This window comes from Embiotoca jacksoni, unplaced genomic scaffold (assembly GCF_022577435.1).
Source record: "Embiotoca jacksoni isolate LCO1_2020_lvr unplaced genomic scaffold, fEmbJac1.0.p SCAF_10, whole genome shotgun sequence".
Classification (NCBI taxonomy): Eukaryota; Metazoa; Chordata; class Actinopteri; family Embiotocidae; genus Embiotoca; species Embiotoca jacksoni.
The window spans coordinates 1,233,671-1,256,083 of NW_027185230.1; the positions used below are offsets into that span (position 1 = coordinate 1,233,671).

The 22,413-nt window shown below is 40.8% G+C and overlaps 1 protein-coding gene across 1 annotated transcript in view; it reads right to left on the minus strand.

Moving 5' to 3' along the window:
* LOC138205217 (ephrin-A5b-like) overlaps positions 1-22,093 on the minus strand; it is an 82,376-nt gene extending 60,283 nt beyond the window's left edge. Inside the window, exon 1 of the mRNA XM_069160981.1 lies at positions 21,217-22,093. Coding sequence (XP_069017082.1) covers positions 21,217-21,341 — 125 coding nt within the window. The 5' untranslated portion in view covers positions 21,342-22,093. The remainder of the gene's footprint in view (positions 1-21,216) is intronic.
* Between the last annotated feature and the right edge of the window lie 320 nt (positions 22,094-22,413).

A 22,413-nucleotide genomic window follows, 5' to 3' on the forward strand; every position in this document is an offset into this window, starting at 1 on the left:
CTTCTTTCTGCCTCCCACTTAACCCTCACCACACACACAAATATGCTTCCTGCTGGCCAAAGACACAAAACAGACAAAATAAAAATGCCGAGCTGAAGAAGAATTGCGAATAAATACTCAGACGTAGAACAAAAATTATGCCGATGCTGAAGCCAAGCAGGCTGAAGCAATGCTGGCGATGCACCAACACACACACACACACACACACACACACACACACACACGCACACACACTTAGGTCTGCAGCAGAGCGAGGTGTCAGAGCCCGTTAGAGGCCTTTGGCTGGACGCAGATCCAGAACAAGCTGGACAAAAGCGTTGCCTGTCTCCCCTCATTAAGTGATTTAAGATCCCGTGTTCCCCCGACTCCTTTCATCGCTGTCCAAAGTGAACACACTTAAAAAGCCCAACAAGAATGCCAGGGCCCGCTGACATGAATGGGGTGAAGAGGGGCAGGAAAGCCAAGTTCATGGCGGAGGACCAGGGTCTAAAGCTGAGCTACGCTAGCCATGCCTATTAGCCTGCACGCAGATGTAGAGGGGTGTGTGTGTGTGTGTGTGTGTGTGTGGGGGGGGGGTCATCTAGCTTGAATAAACCGGGGTGCGAGCGAGGCTTGGCCCGGTGGGAAACAGCCGCCACTTAATCCATTAACAGTTCTTCCTCCACAGAAGAAGCAACGTTTTTCCCATGAAGGTTTAGTTTAGTAGAAATGTGCCGTTTCCACATTCCTGGCTAACAAGGCGGTGCAATCTGGGGGAGGAGGGAGCCGATGGAAAGATGGAGGAGCTGGATGGAACATCGGAGCCGCGTCCAAAATCAACCTCATGGGAGCGCCGGCTTGGTTGAGTGGTGTCATAATTATGAGCGATTAAAGCAGACTATCATATATCACACAGTTACCAGGGTTCCCGATGAATACCCCATTACTGCCCGGGATCCAGGTTTGGACTAGATTTGTCTGGATGTTTCAAAGGTTTTAGCAGCTGCTGCAGAAGCATCACTATCTTTGCAAGTCGAGGTATTCTATTGAGCCCTACACTTTTGTTTTGTTAAAACAAGTGAACACATATATCAGAAATAAACGTCTGTATCTTAAAATCAAAACTGAACAGGAAGCAGTAGATTATTGTCATTGGACCCCAAAAGAAGTGAGTCTGACTGTTTTACTTATTTCGAGAATTAAGTATCAATATCTGAAAAAAGACACAGAAGGAAGCTTAAAAACATGAATAAGATACTAAAGGAAACGCACCAAAAATCTTCTTTTCATATCATTGTGTTAAGGCCTAAAAGTGTTGATTACTATTAAAGTTAAAACAAGAATTTTATTATTTCAAAAAAGACATTTCAATTATGGGGATCAATATCTTAAAACAGAAGACGGAACTAAGTGTCAGCATTCCAGAAAAAAGGCAGACAATGCAATCCATCTTATAAAGTTTTTTTGTTTTGTTTTAATTAATCACCGATGTAAACCTTTTTTTGTTAATATATGTGAAAAAAAAATGATGAAGTTTCCAGATATCAGCCTTAAAAACGTTGCAAAGAACACAGGAAGTAAGCAGCTGTTAGCAGCAGTAGATCGTTATCATGCTAATATCATAGGAACAATAAAAAACATGTAATGCTGTGAAAAAGTTTACAAAAAGATCGTGGTTTGGTACTCACAAAAGTAATGTGATGTATGTTACATGAATTAAATAGGTTACATAAGTTAAAGAAGTTATGCAAACTGAATATGTTACCTAATTCATGCACATAAGCTAAAATAAGTTCATGTTAACTCAGGACACAAACAACAGTCTCCCGGGGAAGATTTCAGTTTTTGAACCATCGAACTACCTACAACCTCCTCATTTGCTCCTGTCATAATTACTGCGGCTAGTAGTGGTCGAATAGTAGAAGCAGTTCGCCCATTCCTAAGCATAAATATGGGAATGATGATAACTGATGAGGACCATGTATTGCGTTGATAACATCTGTATTGTGTGAGCAGTTTCTTGTCATTTTTGTCAATTGCTGACCCCTAGAATAATCTTTCTTTGAAACACGTAATAATCTCGGTGTGTGTTTTTCTTGTTTTTAATGGCACCTCCTTAAGACTAGACATGATAAAGCTGTTTATAAATAAAGAAAAGAAAATCCCAATTTTATCCATTATATTCATCAAATTAATCCTGAAATATTGTTTCATCAAAACAAGCATAAAAACAACGTTGTAGTTCCAGAATAGCAAGAAAGCCTTTTATTTTAACACAATCAAAACTTCCAGGTACATATCAAAGTGTAAAATCCTTGATAAGACAAGGATCTTTTTGTCTGTGTGTGTTTTGGGGTGAATTGCTGGCACTCATACACACATACACACACTTATAAACATACCACACAGCTTCAATTAATACCTGAAAGGCAGCAAGTATAAAAGGAGGCTCCTGTGGGTCATTATCTCATCTGTTAGCATTGAGATTATAGCTGAGAGCACCTCCTCAGATCCATCACCGTGCATGATCTGTACTTAAGAAACGACTTTCTGCAGCCACTTTGATGAAGGCAGAAATGTGTTTGATGTCGGTCAACTCTGAGAGATGTGACGGGCAGAGGAGAACCCCTAACTGAGCTGACGTCAAGACAGCTACAATTCTGGCTTGTCTGCCGCTGCAGAGCTGCAACACGGAGATACTGGCAGGAAGGAAAGTCTTCAATATGTCTGTTAAAGAAAAGAGCATAATTGGAGAGTGAGTGTGGTCTGAAGTAGACAGTATACAGAGAATGCAGAAAATGCACTATTTGGAATCGGAGGAGAAAAAAAAAAAAAACAACTTTGAGCAGCCAAGGTCCAATTAGTGTGGTGTACGATGTGGGATCCAAACATTTGTTTACAAGAGGCAGTTTTTTTTTCCACAGCTTTCTCTCAGAATCGAGGGACACTGGTCAGATTCCATGGCGGCTCCACAACAGAGTGGGTGTGGCCACACCGCACAAACCTCTGGGCCTTTTGACATTACACTGCGCAACCATGAGGTCAGAGGAAGGCTCTTTCTTCCTTGGCACAAAGGAGTGATTTTTCACTCTCCCCGTGAGAACAGCGGCGAATAATGAACTCTCGGGCCCCTGGTATCACGTTCGGTTTCACACGCGTCAACTCCATTCTGGAGCGGAACAAAAGGGCAGTAGGAGAAACATTTGTGGGGAGGGAACAGTGTGCTCAGGGCATGCAGGGTGAGTTTGATGCATTTTAAGATTTATTTTTTTTATGGCAATGATACTCTTGAGATTAGGAGGAAATTGTTTTTTCATATACATGTGCAAAATCCTTCTCATAGCAGGATCTGATGTCTTTGCAGGCTTTGCTGAACCCGCAACTTATGGCAGCAATATAGTCTAAGTAAAATCAAAGCTGCTCAAGCTGGAGCTGCTGTCCAGCATTTGTACAACACAGTGATTTGAGCAAATGCCTAGATCTTAGACAAATCTTATTTAAATCTTTGCATTGAAGATGCAGTCTGCTCGCTCAGTCTGGTATCAAATGCGAGTCCACAATCAATCAGATGCATCTTGGAAATCAGGGAAAGAATACACACAGCTAATGTAAGAGGATCTGATTTGACTCCATTTCACCTCGGATCTCACTGCACGTCTCCACCCACACTGCTTCGGTGAAATACCTCTCACCACAACTCAAAGTGAATATTCTCCTCTTACAGCGAGCAGTTCCCAACATGCTTCTTGTGGCAGGAATGTGAAGTTTAGTCAGATTTCAGCCTGTTTTTTTGCCATAATTTAAAATTCATGTTGAGATTTTAAAAAAAAAGGCAGAAAAAAAATGTGTTCTGCCAAAAGAACGTTGCAGTTAAAGTCAGCGAAACAAGCTGAAAATAAATGTTCTGCTTTTCAAACATCACCAATTAAAGCCAGTGTTGCATTTATGATTGCAAACTGGCCGTTCTTTGACCAGAGCTAACTGTTAGCACTGTTAGCACCACGCAAGTGTATTTGTTTCATGTTAGACTGCTGCAGTGCGAGAGGGAAAACAGCACCATCAAGGTCATAGAGGCAACATAGTCCCACATATGTTGTATCTTAAAAAACAGTTAAGTGATGCCAGCGAACTCGACACACCTGGTGTTTATCAGCTGCGTTTCCTGAGTCTTCCTGCCCTGCATGATAGTTTCAAAGTAACAGTGAAAGGTTCAAATAGGAAATCTGTTTGTGGAGTAACTCTATTCTTATCCACTCCAAATACCAGCCTATCTTTTTTAAACTTTTTTTTATTACACCGTGTTGTCACTTTCTCTGTCTACATGAAACAAATGCTTTTAGACTCCAGCCTATTTGAAATAATTTACAGTTTTGTTTTTGGACTCAAAAAAGAAAGTGCAGACGCCTCACCTACTCCGGTTATATAGACATGAAATTGTCTAAATTTGAAGGAGAAATTATTGGAAAAATAAATTATCCCCCCAAAATACACATCTAATCAGTGGAGCAGAAATTTAAGGCGCTCAAGACAGAACAGGGAATAAAACCTGAGACGTCCATATAAACCAGCACCGGCACCCGGCCACCCCGCTCTGTGTCATCTGCTCTGCTAAACTATGAAGTATTTGGGAATGGCCAGACGGATTAGGCTGCAGTTATTCTGACATGAAAAGCTGCACTTCATTCAAAAGCTCTCATGGCTGATTAATCACAAATTATGATCAAACAGCTGACTTGCAGGATCAACATATGACACCCTGCTCACAAGTCTGCATGTGTTTGCCTCGGTGTGCGGACACGCATGGGTTCTGTGTGTTTGTGTGCGATCACCGTCTCCCCAACGTCTGCAGACTCATTTTCCACAGCAGACGAAATGTGTGTCTGCACCCGCAGAGTGCACCACCTAATTAAAGTCAGCAGTGTCCTGACTTTCATCTGTGCAGCATCTGAAACTTTTCTGTGCAGGATCAAAACCGGATAGATATTCAGATATTTATTTATTTAAATATATTTATTCAATCGAAGATCTGGTTCAAAACTGGACCACATTTTGAATGAGCCGTGAAAACATGCGTGTCGTCTGGAGGCTGATCGAGCACTCAAATTGGTGAAAAAGTGGAGAAAGGTGGGTTTACGATAACCTCAACTGACAACGTCCACTGGGTCTTTGCTGCACACATGGAGGAAGTGACTCCAAGTCAATCCTTGCTGAGAGCTGAGGAGTCAGCTGAGCAGCCGGGGGAAAAGATGGATTTCTTTAGGGGGTAGAACAAAGCTGTGAAGTCTGAGAAGGTTTAATCATCCTCATATCTGATAGCAGAGCAGCAGCAGCTGGATGACAAACATCTGGACGCCAGGGTTAGCGGAGATGGATGGAGCCCCTCAGCCAGCGGGGGGGCTGTGAACGTATTGACGACCTGAACTGTTTCTCACTCAATTGTTCTTAAAATACATTTTTAAAGATATAGGGTTGATTGAACTGTAATTTAATAGTTTAGGAAGAGTTTTAAAATATTATATTTTTGGTCCTAATTGTGATTTCCTGGTGCAATATTAATGTCGTTTTGGGCAAAGAACAACCAATTTTGAAGGAGTCAGCACTATGACCTTTGGTTTTACACAAAGTATAAAAAAGATTAGAAAACCATTAACGCATATGTTTAATGTTAACAATTAAACAAATGAACTACACCGAATTTTGGGGTTTTGTAATGGTGTAAAAAATGTTGCGATTCATCATTATTAACCAAAAATGTTATGGGCCTTAATGAAAATCTTGTTGTTTTCTATGACAAAAAATTGGGATTGGGATTCTGTGTGACGTGTTGGGATTATAACAACACAATTTGGTTTTACCATAACTAATATGATTTTTTTTTGCCTTTTTTGGAACACTACACCAAATTTTGGGGTAATTCGTGCAACATCTTCCTTTATCACTACAAGAAAATGTGTATGTACCCTAAAAGCAATTTTTTTTTTTTTACTTTCAAGGACACGACCACCTTTTGGGAATTGCCTTGTTAGCAATTATAATAAATTGGCGACCCCTTTGCAAATTTGGGGAACATGACAAACAGCCGATTGCACATATCACAAATAGCTAACTTTTCGGACACTACACCAGATTTGGATCTTTTGCATTCACTGTGACAAATTTTGGGATTACGCCAAAAGTAATTTTGAGCCTAATTTGGAGTTAGTTGCACTACGCACTGGGATCCTAACACTATAAACATCATAACTAACGTGTTTTTTGTAACACTACACTAAGTATGTGTTTAGAATGTATGATATCCTATATTGTGGATTACCAGAAGGCGTTTGTATTGGCCCATTAAAAAATGTTGATGTAAAAATGTGCCTTTACGGGTCAAAATTTAGGACATCTGGCAATATAATCAATATCGAGAGGTTGATAAACAGTGTTGGACAATATAACATTTAACAATACCAGTTTTTATATATATAAATATATAATTGTTATTTAATTAGTTTCCATGGTAAAGAAATATTGTTCTTATATATTAGTTTGTTGCAATATTATTATTGTTTAATTTCAAACAGAATTTTAATCAGCAATTGAAGTTGTCATAAATTTAATTGTAAAAAAAAAAGAAGACAGAAATGAAGAGCAGTGGAAGAGATGATGAGCAAGTGAGGGTGCATGAAACAGAGAACGCAAACTCAGCTCCGTGTCACCTTCTGACATTTATACTGCAACTGTTTCCTTGCCACAGTACATAGAGACCGTACAGATAGTTGTTGGCATTTCAGTCTACGTCTCCCAGAAAGCAGCAGGCTGCTGCAGCATGAATTCAACATGCTGCATTAAGAGCTTTTCTCCCTTCAGGCAACTGTAATTCTGGGTTATTTCGACCCTGGTGTATCTGGCACAGTTTTGGTTATCTTTGCTCAAAGGGCCAATGAAACCACAGCTGCTCCATGGCTCATTGGCTGCTGAGGGGTTATGAGTTAATCCTGATTGGTGACTTTCTGAGAGAACACACCCATGTTTTTTTTTTTTTTTAGTTTTTTGGTATGGGGGTGCTTGGATCAAATTAGCATATTTATCCATTTTCATTGCAGTGTGGAGGATATCTAACCTAATTTTGGAATATTTTTGGGCTCCAAGTGACAAATATGCGATATCACCAAATGTAAAAAAAAGACCTCTGAGCTTGTGCTCTGGCCTCCAGAGTTGCTCTTGGAATCTTAATTCTACGCGGGAATAATCATCAAAACCATTTTAACAATCTTGAAACAAACTTTATACCAGCACACAATAGTAAATATCTTTGCTGTAGGTTGAAGTAATCAGAAAATAATCATTTCTGATTGGAAAAGTCAAGAAGTGTGCCAAACAGGCGTACTGCACCACAGCACCACTTCTCCCACTACACTGCTGGGTTGCTGGGCAAAATTTAGAACGGGCCTGCCTCCATACAGGAGTGGCTTGGTGGATGGTAAATGTGTGTGACGTCTTAGCCGGCGTGTTTCTCTAACCCCCCTGTGTATCGCGTGTCTAGACCTCACCAGCACTACTTCTGGAAAGATCATGTGACCCTCAAGGAGCATAGGACTTCAACAGCCACACATCAAGTCCATTTATTTTTTCTTCGTTTTCGATCAATTCTTCCCCTTTATTTCAGCCTAAAATCACACAGGCTCAAATAAGTAAAACTAAGGGAAAGTGACAGAAGTGGAACCCAGCGGCAACGACACATGGCTGCATTAGAGCGAGGTTCAACCTGCTAATACCAGCTCGCCTTTGAAAATGTTCAAAGACTTCCCCCCCTTAATTTAGGTGAATAACCAGTCATAAGACTTAAATATCAGATTTATTTTCAAAACAAGGCAGCGGAACGCTTCACTGATTATCAAAGAGATTGAGACAGATATGAAATCTGTACATTTTAACACAATCTCAAGATTTAATTCCTTTTAGGTTGAAGTGCAGATGTATTATGCAGTGAAGTTGTAGTAGAATTACAAGTTACATATTATTGCAAAATAATACATGTACTTTTATACATCTATTGCTGTATTTTGTGCAAAACATAAACTATATATGTTTTGTATTTCAATCCCAAATACATTTGATCCAAAATTATGTTCATGAAAAAAATTTAAGAAATAGTTTTAAATAAATTGCAGTTAAAAAAAATGTTTTAAACATTAGTATCATAAAAATATCTTTCAGTTCATGAATCGAGGACATTTTTCAAATTGTGTAAAAGGCATGACATGAATAATAATACAATGTCTATGTAGATGTAGATAAAGTTTATCTGATTATTGATTAAAAAATGTACTTGTGGAGGATTTTAACATCACTGATGCAACTACTCAGCAATAAATTGGAACAACAGCTATTTCCATTTGTTTTTCTCTGTGATGGACATATTGTAACACCTACCATACAAAAATCACACTCCATTACAGAGATATTAATTCAAAAGCATCAAATTGTAGTTGGAAAAAAAAATCCATTCAGGAAAAGAAAAAAATAATTAGTGAACTTTTGGTGACCAGGCTTTTGCTACTTACAAAAGTCCACTAAAACTTAATAGTCACCTTCATCCAGAGACAGAAATATGAGCACGGAGCCATAAATACTTCTGATGGAAACCTAAGTAGCCGGCACACTCAGGAAACAAATAAAACATCTTTATGAGCAGGATTTTATGATCTTAATAGGCACACTCCCGGTCCAGTGGCCTCTAAGTGCTCCGCTGGACAGGTCTGTGTTTCAGAGCCGACTTCAGACACCAGCTACTGTCTGCAGAGCCACGTACGAAACTCTGCACAACTTACTGTTTTCATTACGCTGGATAATTTAAAGAACACTTTCTCTGCCTGTGAAATTGCAATAAATCCCCATTAGCCGTGACCAATTTTGCACATTAAGACAAAGAATATGAAACTAATTGATACACAGCAAACACAGTATGTCATATTGTCGGTGTAATAGAAGATAAGGTGAAGGAAACAAGAAACATAGGTTTTTAAACAGAATCTTTGATTTGAATGTGGTGATTAAACTGCATTAATGTCCATATTTTCCAGTTCATTTCATTCTAAAACCACATTTTCTTTTTAAGAAAAAATTAATTTGGTAAAGAGGTGATTTTTTTTTTTCACTGTACAGTACAGTAATTAGTTTTAAGTATTTTGTGGTTGTACCTACATTTAAAAGAGGTTTTTCTGAAAAGTGGGTGAAGTGATCACCACTACTGTCAGGTTTCCTGTAGGATTCTCTTTTTTTTTCTTTTTCTTTTATAAAAAAAAATATTAGTACTCAACAGTGAACAATTCAATATGAGTATAATGAGATTTATGATAGTTTATGGTGCATTAAATACAAAATATTGGCAGAATACTAACACATAAATGTTTGAACTTTTAATGTCTTGTAACCTTTTTTTTTTTTTTAACCCTAAACGTATCTTCTTGGTTCCAGAAAAGAATGTGAAGCTGCTTTTATTTTGTTAGCAACACTCAATCAATTTTTTGTGTAACTTTTCTTTTTGCTTAATAACTTCATGACATTAACACAAAGTGAAATTAAGTGAGGTAGAGGGCAAGACATATCTCTTTCTCTGCGTTATATTTCTTCCCTCAGAGTTCGTCGGGCTCTTTGAAGCCGGACGGGGCAGGTTATCTGAGACCTTGTTTCTTTTGTTCAACAGACAATGCAGGCTAGTTGGGCCATTAGTTTCTCTTTGTAGGTGCTCGTCTAGGTGTTATATCCACCCTGTCCCTGCTGATACCGCAAAGACAACCTAAAGAAAGCACCATGGGGACAAAGAAAGCCTTCTGGGGACGGAAAATACCTTTCCAGGCATTCCTTTCCAGTCAAAGTGGAATCGCAGCTAAAATGCAAATCATCTTAATAAAACATCAGATTCAACTTGAGGATATAAATCTACAGAAAAGAAGGTAATAGCAGCTGGCAAAAGACTAATAACAATCTCCTCTGATTCAAGAGAACGTAGTACTCTGCTCAAGTGGTGAAATCTCATTGGCGCAGAAAAGGAGAGCTGCGATTGGCTGAGGAGGGTAAATATTCTGTGTCGACTCAGCGCTGGGACCTGTTACGCCAGATGCCCTCCTCTCGTCCCCTGCAATGTTTGCAGCTCCACGCACGCGATCCCTCGCTCCGCTTGGCTGCACCCTCTCATCGCATTACTTCTGCTATTCTAACTCCTCCATCAATTATGCACTAGAATAACTCAGGGCCCTGATGGAGCCAAGACATAAAAGGGGATCATCAGCACGAGCGCTCGCAGCGTCTGCCTGCGTGTTCCCACCGTGCTGCTGCTGCGACCAGTGATATGAGCGCCAAGGTACCAACTCACACAGGGCAGCAGCGGTGGCAAACACCAACGGATGGTGCATAGAACAAACACGGCTTGTACGATCATTGTTGTGTTAGTAGGTCAATCAGGCAGATGACATTGGAAAAAAGGTGCAAGTTCAACAAAGTCATAAAGCCTTATTTCGAGATGAGTAAAAGTTGCATGCAAAATGTGCTTATTGATGATGAAACTTGTTTCACGGTAACTGATCTAGATTCGGTGTTTATTTTTCAGAGGGAAGGTTTGGGTTAGCGTGGTCAAGAAACACGTCTGTAAAGCAGATTATTTGGTTGCCACATTACAAGAAGCTCTTAAGAAATGAAAAAACATGTTATATGCCTTTACCTATTTTAAATGTTTTATTTGGGATTACTTTTATAGCTCACATCAAGTCTTTTTGACGAGATTCAAGGTCAGAAAGTGTTTTGCAGTGGCTTGATGTTCAGGAATTTTGTCAGAGACATTGTGCCTCGCAGGATTTCTGTTCGATACCATTTTGTGCTCCTCCTTCATTGGCCCACATTCAGCCTTTATCAGCCTTCCATGCTAAACGATCAAATTGAAATAGTATTTAGGTAAAAATGTTCAAATTCTACACCTAATTGATGTTTAAGTAGGATGATCAGCGTTATCTCTGCCAATGCAACATTTTCCATTTGTGAAATAATGTTCTAGCTCTAAAATCCAGATTTTCTGCAAGCAAGAGGTTAAAAAAAACTGGCGGATCAGAAAAAGTTATTTTCATTTTCAACAGAATTTAACAGAAAATGTTCTGCAGGTCTCTGCAGTGGGAGAAAGAAAATGTTACCGAAATATATATAATTTGACAAAATATTGTAAATGAGCGTATCTTCCTCTAAAGCTTGTAATTTGTAAATTTCGCTGACAGATTTGTTGCTCCTTTTTTTAGTAAAGTCTGACTTTAAGGGCTCAGTAACAGACACAAAAGACTTCAGAAGGAGGAGGTGTTTTCCAGTAGTTGCGTGTCGGATCAGAAAAGATCAGAAACTGCTCATGTGACATCCCAGGATTCGTAACCTACTTTTATTCCCTGAAACAAAATGGAGTCGAATTTGGAAAATGGCTGCCTGTGCTCCTCGCTCCGCCACACACCACAGAAAAAAGGCAAAAAGAAGAAGTCAGTCACGTTTATGGAAAATATACAGATCTTGGCAGTCTGAGAGTTCAATTAATGGCCCTGCAACTCAAATTGTACGATGATAAAATACCAAAAACAATTTAATCACGGTCATTCATCACCAAAGTAGCACAGGCCAGGAAAGGATTTGTGAGGGAAAAAAAAAGAAAAGCCGACATAATGGCGACCCCGCCATTAAAGTCGTGGCGGTTCTGACCTGGATTTCTCCTGGTTGCGTGTGAAGGTTTGTCCAGATCTATCGTGAGATCACAAACAGCTTTTTTAATATTTCATTGGTCCCAAAGCACCAAGTGCGCTGAAATCCAACAGGAGGAAACACTTTGAGTTTCAACAGGCCAGAGAGCCACACGAAAGGTCCCGCAAAGTCACACCAAGTTCACGAAGCATCGTTTGTTCTTCACATACAGATAAATAACATTCAGCCTTTCAGTATTTTTCACCACGGGAGACTGAAAACAGAAAAACAAGCTCAAATTCCTTCACTGTTGTGGTATGAAAATCACAGTTCCCAACCATCATCAGATAAACCCTCATACCCAAGTGATTACATGAGACATTTGAACCCGGGAAAGGAAAGCGATTAGCCATCAGCAGAAAGGCATATTTTGCTTCATCAGAGATGTTCTGGTTTGTCTTTGTGGCTAAAAGAAAAAAATGTCTACTGTACGTGTAGCTCAGAGGCTTCATCACTCTGTGAATCACACATGATTCATGAAACTGACTGGAAAAGTAATACGCTCACACATCAGCTTCATCTGAATTCTTCCAAGATACACAAAAAGCTAAAAGTCAGCAGCCATCAGGGAATATTGTCCCAATGAGGAGGAACACGCAGTTTTTGTTTCAGGCCTCCCTCCAAAGCCGCATTGACCCAAATGTAGTTCCAGAAACATTTACTTGGAGGTTTGGCCACTGCTGTCAAAATGATCACATTTGCTTTTGATCAAGTATGCATTTCAAGCCAGTTTACATTTCAGCTGTAACTGTGTATGATTTGAACCTTCTGATGTGCCAATTTTCTCATTACCTCCATTTGTCTGAAACCAGAACAGACAGCAAAGCCTTTCCTGTCACCTTACATAATAAAATTGCTGACATCACAGCGAACAAGTCAACCTTTTAACTTTGGCAAATTAAACGTAGTGATTAGTACAAAAGACTAATTCACTTAAATAATCTACAAATAAGAGAGATCTGGAACATCTGCTTCTGAAGTCTTCCAGCTTTCACTCAAACTCGATGAATGAACTCATCTTTGACATTTAATTTACCTCAAAAAATAAAGTGAAATGCACCTTTAACTTCAACACTGCAAAAATGTTTCTCTTGTCAAGTCGTATTGTTGATTGTAACTCATAAAAGCACAGAGGAAAAATACCCAGTCAAATGACATAACCTTAAACTATTTGCAATACAAATGAATGTGCTTCAAGATTTTCTGAAAAAACAATGTAGAGTGAGAACAAATGCAGCAGTAGAAACAAGCAAAAAAGTCCTTCTTCAATCAATTTTATGAAATTAATTTTAACAAAAAGAAAATGATGTTACACAACGATACAAATATTTATTATTTTGCAGCTTAGAGCTGGACAATATAACCCAGGTTTTAGCGACTATTCTACAAATGTACTCGAAATGCCTCACAGGAAAGTTATTAGACGTTAGCTAGGCAGCTGTGCACAGAGAAGCCTCCAGTCACAGCCGCACACACAACTGGGACAGGTGTGGTCAAAAACAGAAGCAAGTAAAATAAGGTGTTTCAATTTCAGATTTATTTAAGGTGAAACCAAGTGATTTAATTTACCTGCCCGATTAGTGCCTATGTATGTTAAACCATAATGGCTCACGGTCGCTGATGACATTTACTCCTCAGGTATTGAAATTTGGCACCGAATCACAAGGTATTTTTTTTAATATCTGATAGAACCAAATTGGTCTGTGCCATAAAAATATCGTCGTTCTGTAGCCCTACATACGACAGGAGAAAATGCATGAAACCAGTGGACTTGTATTGGGAATGGGTTGAAATAATGCTTCTGCACAAGGAAAACGGGAGCATGAAATGATTTTCTTTTAAACTTGCCATTTGTAAATTGTTTCACAGGAAACCTTTAAAACAACAAGCAGGTCTTGACAAACCATCTTGACTAATGTTTAGTAGTCACTGGGATGGCTGAGCACCTACCCGGCTATCTTTGATACTTTGTGATGCCCTGCAAACAGCAGCAGCCGGGCCCAGTCTGTTAGCAGCTTAGTGGCTCTTTAGGACCTTTTTGGAAGCACTTTTTTAGAAGCTTTACTGCAGTCATTAGGAGCTAAGGCTGATTAATGTGAATGGTCAGGCAGGGCCTGGCTTTCTGAGGGAAGAACAGAGAGGGGTGAAGGGTCCCACAGGAAGTGTTTTGTGTCTCCACACAAAGGGAAGGCTGACCTCTTAAGCCCCTTAGAGCCTCTTTGCTAATACCCTCACCGGTGCCTACAAAGACACAGAGGATGCCATTTCACCACTCACATTTAAACAGCATACACAAGAAAGAGCCCCACCAAGATTAAAACGGCAGAAAAGTGAACCTCTGTGCAGCGGAGTGAGACTGTGTGAGATTAAGCCTGAAGAGTCCCCCACTAATACATTGACTGCCGCGCATATCAAACAGAAGAAGCCAAACTCACACAGTATCTGATCTTTACACAATGGCTCTTATCAAGTTATTTTATCTACTGGTGAGTCATAAATAAAGTTTTATTCTTATACTACAGAAAGAATCTGGTACTGCAGAATATTTTTTTTTAAACCTGTTCACAATACCTGTCGCTGTTACTGAAATTAGATTAGATCTTAGATTTAAGGATTGATTTCCCACTTACTGTTCCATCTTCTTTTAAAATAAAGGTTGAGATATGATCTCCTGCCCCTGTGACATGCCTTAATCTGTCTACTTCCAAGATACGAAACATTAGTTCATCAGACCACGTTGATTTGTAGAGCATAAAGGAAAGGATCACACGGTCGTAGATGATTTTTCACTTATTTTAAGCATAATATTTCTAGAACAATATTTATTTTATAGGGATTCTAGTGTTGCGTTTATTCTCGTCCCTTTTTTCTGACAGTGTTTTAGAAAATTCCTGAAATGATGGATGTTTTGCTCCAATTCAAGATTATATCCATTCTAGTGAAGCAATTTACTTTTTTCAAGACGTTGACACTTAATTCTCGAAAATTCCTGACAAAAGTTGACTTACATTGGGCTATGTATATGGTTGTTTCATTTATTTCTAAAGAATTATTTTTGGGTCAAGAGCCATTTTTTTAAGGTTTCTGGTGCTGCTGTATTCTTGTTTTTGTAAAAATAGTAACACCCCTCCCACCCCCAAAAAATTTAAATAAAAAAAACCTTTAGCAACTTGATGTATTGAAAACAGTTTGAAGTTATTGTTCTGCAAATATTTTCTATTACTGTTACATTTTCAATATCAAGTGACATTTTTTTCTTAATTGTTGTACATTTATTTACCTTACTCTGTCTTTTTTTCAGATAATGACACTCAGTTTTAGAAAATGATTGAAACAAGTTGACATGCGTCTCTGTGCAGATTTTTTTCGCTTGTGCAAATTCACTGTGATTTTTCTTTACTGTAGAGAAGTAAATTAAATTCATCCTGTATTCTTTTCAAGATACTCAATCTTAGAAAATTCTTAAAACAATTAGACTGGAATATGATTGAACTAACCAGCAATTTGTTCTCAGCAACATTTTATGTATGAAGAGCCACAGTATTTTCATGGATAGTAACGATGTAATCTGCCTTATTCTTGTTTTTGCAAGATACAAAGACTCTAGCTGATTTGTATTGGAAACTAGATGAGAGGATCATACTGCATTTTCACTTCTAAGTTTAATATTCTAAATTCAAGGACATTTCTTCTGGACTGATTCTAGAAAATTCTTGAAACAAGCTAACTACTCTTGGAACCTGGTTGGAGTAACCATGGTGCACTGGCAGCCTTATTGTTCATATTTCAGGAAAACAAGACTTTAAGTCTCAAAAATGTATAATAGAAGACTAGAAAATGATGGAAATTGTTATGATTAAAAAGTACTAGCAAAAGACCATACATTTACAGTTTCTTGTGAAAGCAGTTAATCTGCTGTGTCACAACTTGGGAGAAATATTGCTATAAACCAATAAACCCGTCATACTTATTAGTAATCTCTCGTCACCAGTTTCTGTCAATCATTCCCTGGAAGCCTAAGGCCCCTGCATTATTAGTCAAAGCGTAAAGGGAGAGCCAGGGCAGCTTCTCTCTGCAGGCAGGGTCGTAGACAGCATGAGGACTGACGGGTGTCTCCACAGGACAACTTCCCCCCCTCTGCAGAAAGCCGAAACTCTCAGCTTAATTGACCTGAGGGTTTGGTCTTCTTAAGTACATTCTGTAAGGTACAACTGATTAAAGTACACAGAGTGGGAGGAAATTGACATGATATTAGTAACTGAATATGGGAGATTTCCTATCCTAGATGTGGCGCTCTTTCATTTCATGCACTGAGAGGCTGAGGAGCTGCGAGGAGGCCTAATGCTCCTGCACTTTGTAATAAAATAGAAGGTAAATCTCAGATAAGATGCCTCTCATGCTCAGCTCATTGATAGCTTCTGAAGCCTCCGGTGCAGGAAATCACATTCACTCAGCTCTCTTTGATGCCTTTTGAGATTGACACTTCCTCAGGGTGGAAACACTGGTTCTGACCCCACCCTGGGACTCCGCGGCCTGGACACTGCTACACCGTTGTAGCCTCTGGCCTCTGCTGCGGAAGTTTCTCTCACCCCCACAAGTGTGTTGTCCCTCCTGTTACAATCCCCCTGCCCCACCTAAAATAACATGTGCACATTCTCCGCAACCACCTCTCCCTCGCCCGTCTCCTCCTTCTTCTCTCATTCTGTCTCTGCATAGCTAAAAAACGGCTACGGGCCGCTGAGTACGAGCGGAACAATAGCGGCCTTTCAGGCGGTCTGTGCCGGCGCTGGGAGAGGGCTGCGGTCCTGAGACCCAGTCAATATTTGGACGTGGTTGCCTTTTTGTGTCCGTTTTTAATCCAAGCGGAACCGAGCGGCAGGGAGCCGGGAAAAGGCTGAGAGGGGAAAGCGAGGGTAAACACTGGAAACAATGCAAATGGGGCAACTCACAATGCCACAGGGAAACTATCACAACATCAGCTCGCCACCAAGTGAAAAATGTAGTATTGTTTCTTTAAGTGGAGATTAAAAAGAGAGCAGTGTAAGAAAAGTAAATAGCGGAGGTCATTCTGCTATGCACGAGGGTTTTTCTGAGGTATTACTTCCACCACAAATAACCAGGCATGTCCAAAGACTGAGGGAAAAACACAATTTGGATCATCAGAGAGGTCTTGTATGTAAATACTTCTACCAAAGATGAAAACAGACCCGTGAAAAGATTCTTTGATTGTCTTATGGAGAAATATGTTGCATCTGCTGTGGGAAGCTTTGGATGGGCATTATCGGGGGATTAAAGGAAACCCCTGGGGTGACGGTGCTCTCCCTGAATGCTGGAATCCCTCTCTCCCCAGCTGTCAGGTCGTTAGTCCCACCCAATGAGCTTCTTCGATGAGGAGGGGTATCAGTTTCCATGGCGTCGAGGACACAAACAGCTAGGGAGATTAGGGACGGAACTCGGCCCTGATTCTTCGTTGATCCCACCTATCAGCAACAAATAAACACCTTGGGCAAAGGCAGCGCCTGCGTGCGGACCATATGGACCCGGGTGGGCTTTAATGAAGCAGCTAAATAGCTGGTGAGCAGGGAATTCACTAATAGCTCCTTGTCAGAGCAGCAGTAACTACCCGACTCTTACACTTTCTTCCATCATTTGGTTACTGACACAGCCGGCGAAGCTGACAGGGAACATCTGTGGCTCATTTTTCTTACATGAGCTTCTCCACCAGGAAATGCTGCAGCTTTTGTTTTACAGGTTTTGATCTATTGTTGTGATCGGGATGTTTTTATCTGGGTGAAACTCTCTTACAGAGCCTACCGAATACAGGTTATAAGGTGTAACTCTGACTGTTTAAAATGTTTTACAGGGCACATTAAATTCACTTTTTTTTCATATTGTATGAAGTGTTGATAGTATGTAACTGATGGCTTTATCGATAGCTAACACAACAGCTAATACTTAATTAGTATGTGATTAATGAAGATGATGTGTATTAACAACATTTAACGGCATGCTTTTTAAAAGTTTATAAATTATATTCTATGTTAACTGATGGTTAATAAAGGAATAATTAATGCTTTATTATTATTATTTAATAACCATTTACAACTTGTTAACTGTTTTGTCCTCCTCATCGTTCCTCGTCAGTATGACCAGAGTGACGGTGAAGCCGCCGTTGTTCTTCATCACCGTATCTGAAACCAAACCTACAACAAGCTTTGTAATTACACTTCTACAGATGTATTTGTTAAAATTCTTGTGTTTCTGGGGATTCTTTGATTGTCAGTTTCTCACTTTCTAATAAGCCTTTGTGTCTGTGATTATAAATGTTAGTATCTCTGTAATTGAGGGTCTTTTCACTTAAATATGTCAAGTCTCCAGTGCTGCTGGCCTTTTTTACAACCTTGAACTGTTGAAATGATCACTTGAGGGGACGAATTATGAAAAACATATAAACGTATACAACCATTTATAAAGTTTAAAAAAGTGGAACCGAGTCCTTATGATTTATAAACTTGTGACACTGCTAATAATACTTTGGAGATATGATCAGTGAATTGTAGAGCCTTTACGCATCCCTCTTTAATTACAATATCGGAAACCACAACCAGAAAGAGTCAAACAACACACATACCTACATCCTTTTCACAGATTTCTGTGCTATTGTTGATATTTTTTGGGGGGGGTTAAATCCAGATTAGGAGCATCCCCACACTTTCCAAAGAAGCGTAGCAGCCATGTGCACAGCTTGCGCACAGACACACACACACACAACACCCCCAGGCAAATGGAGCGATTCTGCGTAGACAGAACAACGCAAAAGATTTTACTGCAGCCGCGACACCAAGCAAATTACAGCTGACTGACAAATACCAAAATGACACAATTATCTGAAGTCTCTTTAGTTCTTTTTGGAGGATTTGGTATCAAAAACAACAAGGAGTCATTATATCAATTTTATATGAGCAGTTTCTTTTGAACAAGCCTCCCTGATACTGGAGTTTTTTTGAATTTCATTAAGTAGCTTACACTATCACAGCTCCTCGCTGTCACTATGGCAGCTTTTCAAACTCCAGGCGAGGATGAACCATCCTCAGGGCTGTAAATCCCTCCTCCACCGCTCCAAGTCCTGCTCATCTCAGACTAATCAGCATCAAGCATCAGCGCCATAAAATTTTACTCTGAGATGAGATCACCGCAAACACGAACACACGTTTATCTAAATTACAAAAAGGCTCCTTTCAGCTCCTTTGGAACAATAGAAAAACATGAAAATGTCAATGCATTTCCATTTTTCACGACTCACTTCCCATTTCAATTCCAGAGCTCCTGTAGGGGATTTCATGAATGGCTGAGTATGGACTGCTGCTCCGGATGCCATTTTTCCCCACTTTGGTCAAATATGTAGCAGAGAAGGCAGAAGAGGGGGGTAAGAAAGCTCATCTGGAAGTTGGGACTGTACCGCAGCAGGTTCCCAGGGCTCCAATACTGAGCATAGTTACATTAAACAGCGGGGATCCAGGGCCCGGCGGGCTTGTATGGAATACTGTTAGGTTCTGCTGCGGGTCAGGGGGGGCCCCCAGCCTGTAAGCATCGTCCTCTCTTACATTATACAGCCCGGGTCAGGTTTAGATTAAAGTCATGAATGAGAAAAGGAGACATTCATTTAGAGTTACTCATTTATTTAGCCTCCATTCTGGCGAGACAAAGCCCAGGCGGGGTGCCGTGGCGGGGCCGTCATCGGGCCCCATGGCCGGCGGTACTGCCCCGGTTTTGACCCTGACAACGGTCCCCTCTGTGCTGCTTAACCCACAACTTGCCTGGTTACTACCGAGTGTGTGACCTCAGCATGTGTGGATATCTCACAAGACTGAGCCCCACGCTGTGCCTTGGCCGCTGCTGAAATACCCCTGTGTACCCCCTTATTGTCTGCCCCAGCGTGGGCCGGGAGGGGGGCAGAGAGGGCGGAGGGGACACTTGGACGGGGGAGCATGGCAACCAAGAAACCAGACTTGGGAACTGGGAACTGCTTGAAGGCCAAGAGGGAAAAAAAAAAAACAACCTGCAGTCAGGGAGTGGGACAGAAAGCGCTTATCAGACTCAGATATCTTTCTGTTAGCAGAACAGGAACTCCATCGGCTGTCTTTGATGTCCCCATCACATTTGCATTTGTATCATCAACATCCTTTCAGTTCAGCTCCTCTATTCCAAACTCTCTGAACACACTTTGCCTCCGGGTCACCATTACAAAGACCCACAGCACCCTTGATGTGTGTTTTGACTATGACGCCCAACAAACCAGTTTCTTGTCGCTGAGCAAATGTCGATGTAAAAGGACAAACTTTGACTCATGCCGAAAGTGCAGCCTGCTAATACAAGAGCGAAGAGAAAATATTCCTGTCCGACTGAAACAAAGTGACACACACTCATTATATCACTATGTGCTCAAGTGCCAAGAGTGAGGCACTGAGTCACCAGGGGAGGTGCCCAGGCACACACAGGAGGACGTTTAGCAGGAGAAATGTCACATTAGTATCCAAACAGGCATCTGAGCTCATATCCAAAAGTTGTTGGCAAAAACTAATCAGGAAGGAAAGTTTGTAACTGTCAATCAACACAACAACTTAAAAATGAGCATCACTTTCAGAGCAAAGCAGTGTGTTACTCTAACAGCCGAATTAATAATCAACCACATAAACCAGAAGAGGACACAGAATATCTACAAACTCTCACAGGATGAGTCTCAGTTTGGCACAAACACCGTTCTGTCATTTCTAATCAATGACAGCAGATTGACTCAGCATTATATTAAAGCAGTGAAAGCAGCAGGCACAGCTCCCCGTATTACATTTCTAACAGCACTTGTTAACACTTCTGTATTTAATTTTCAAACTCAATGTGGAGCAAACAGTGAGCACTGATGTGTAATAGCGCGTAACGATGCGTATTAGCGGACAGTCTGTGTGAAAACGTCCTCGTGTTCCGCTGAGATTTATGCTGTTAAATGTGCACAGTGGACAAAGACGATTCAGATATGAAGGACATTTAAACTGTAAATCCATCCATGGGGTCAAAAAATAGAAGGCTGCAGCAAGGTGTGAAACAGGAGTCAATTTGTCAACCTTGTGTTTGCAGAAGAAGCCTTAATGATGAAGGTAATTCAAAGCAAATGTTTTATCATGATATGCATTGTTACAAATTGGTGTAATAACAGATTAGCTTTTAAACTGAAAGTATCAAATGTTGTGTTTTGCTTCCTAAAGTGGATTACTTTGATTAATTTAAGCACTTGTAAGTCTACAAACGGAGCACCGAGTGCACCGACAGGAATATACAGAGCATTAAGTCAACCAACTGCTGCAAACCGGTCAGAGAGCAGCTGCGAGCGGGCAACGTCAAGGCTGTAGTGAGCCGCCTCATGCGGGCGCAGGGAGCTTCTGTATGCCGGTGCGTCCCTACGGGAAAGCGGGTGTGCGGGTTACTTACTTGGGGTTGGTTCGGTTCCAGAAGACGGCGTATCGGTCGGACACCACCTTGGAAGCCGGGTCCTGGCCGTACACACACATCCCAATGATGAGGATGAGGAAGAAGATCATTTCCACCTGCAGCATATTTGCTCTGGAACTCCGATGAAGAAAATTTGATGTGAAGTCCCTCCTGGTTCGGGTTAAAATGTTCTGATGAACGTGGTGCTGAAATGATGTGATGACCAGGGATGACAGCCCACTTCGCGCTTTTTATTCTCTCCTTTAACAGAATTAAACCTTCAATGTCTTTGTCTTCTTTTAAAGCAGCAAGTTCAGTCTGCGAATATGAACAGTCAGTTCATTTCCTCTGCACTGAACTCCTCATTCACTTTTATAAAATAACAGATCGACTTCAAGATAAAGAACCTCTCAATATTTCTGCTGAAGCCACGAACAGTCTTCCGTCGGCTCAACTCCGCTCCGCGCAACGAACAGTTTCTCCAACTCGCAGTGAATGTTTCAAAGAGGAGGCAACGCTGCAGGGAAACAATGTAAAAGACAATAAATGTCCCTCGGTGCAGAAATGAAAAGAGCAGAGACACAGTCTTCGTGCCGTCCGTCTTTCTCTAGGATCTCTCCTCCTGTCCGCTGCGGATCACCAACAAGACTCAAACCGGCAGCTTCAGCTGCAGCTGAACCCGTAGTTTCCCGAACACTCCGGTCCTGCCGAACAGCAACGCATGCAGTGAAACAAACCTCTCCGCCAGTCGTAAACGCACACAATCTAAGGGTCGGATGTCCCCTGGTGAGCGGCTCCGCCACGTAACCGAGTGCGCACGAGAAGCGGTGTTATGGATCTGGTAGAAGCAAACCAAGTCGGCAACGCTCTGGCTCCTGCTGCCATGCTCTCCGTGACTAACCCCCCTCCCCTCTAGCCCCAACGCCACCCCCCATCCCCCGCTTCATCCCTCCTACTGTGCCAGCCGGGGAACACTGGAAAAAATGTTCGTCTTGACAGTTGAAGCGTTTTGTCTCACAGACTGTTGAATCTTCTGGAGGTTTTTGTTTGTTTTTTTTCCTAAAAGGAAATGAAGAAAAATGCAACATGGATTCAAGAACTTTGCTTTATTTTCACTTTATGATGGAAATCTTCTCAAAGCAGATCAGTAGCTTAAACTTTGAAAAGACGATAGAATGTCGCCAATTCACGGGGAGA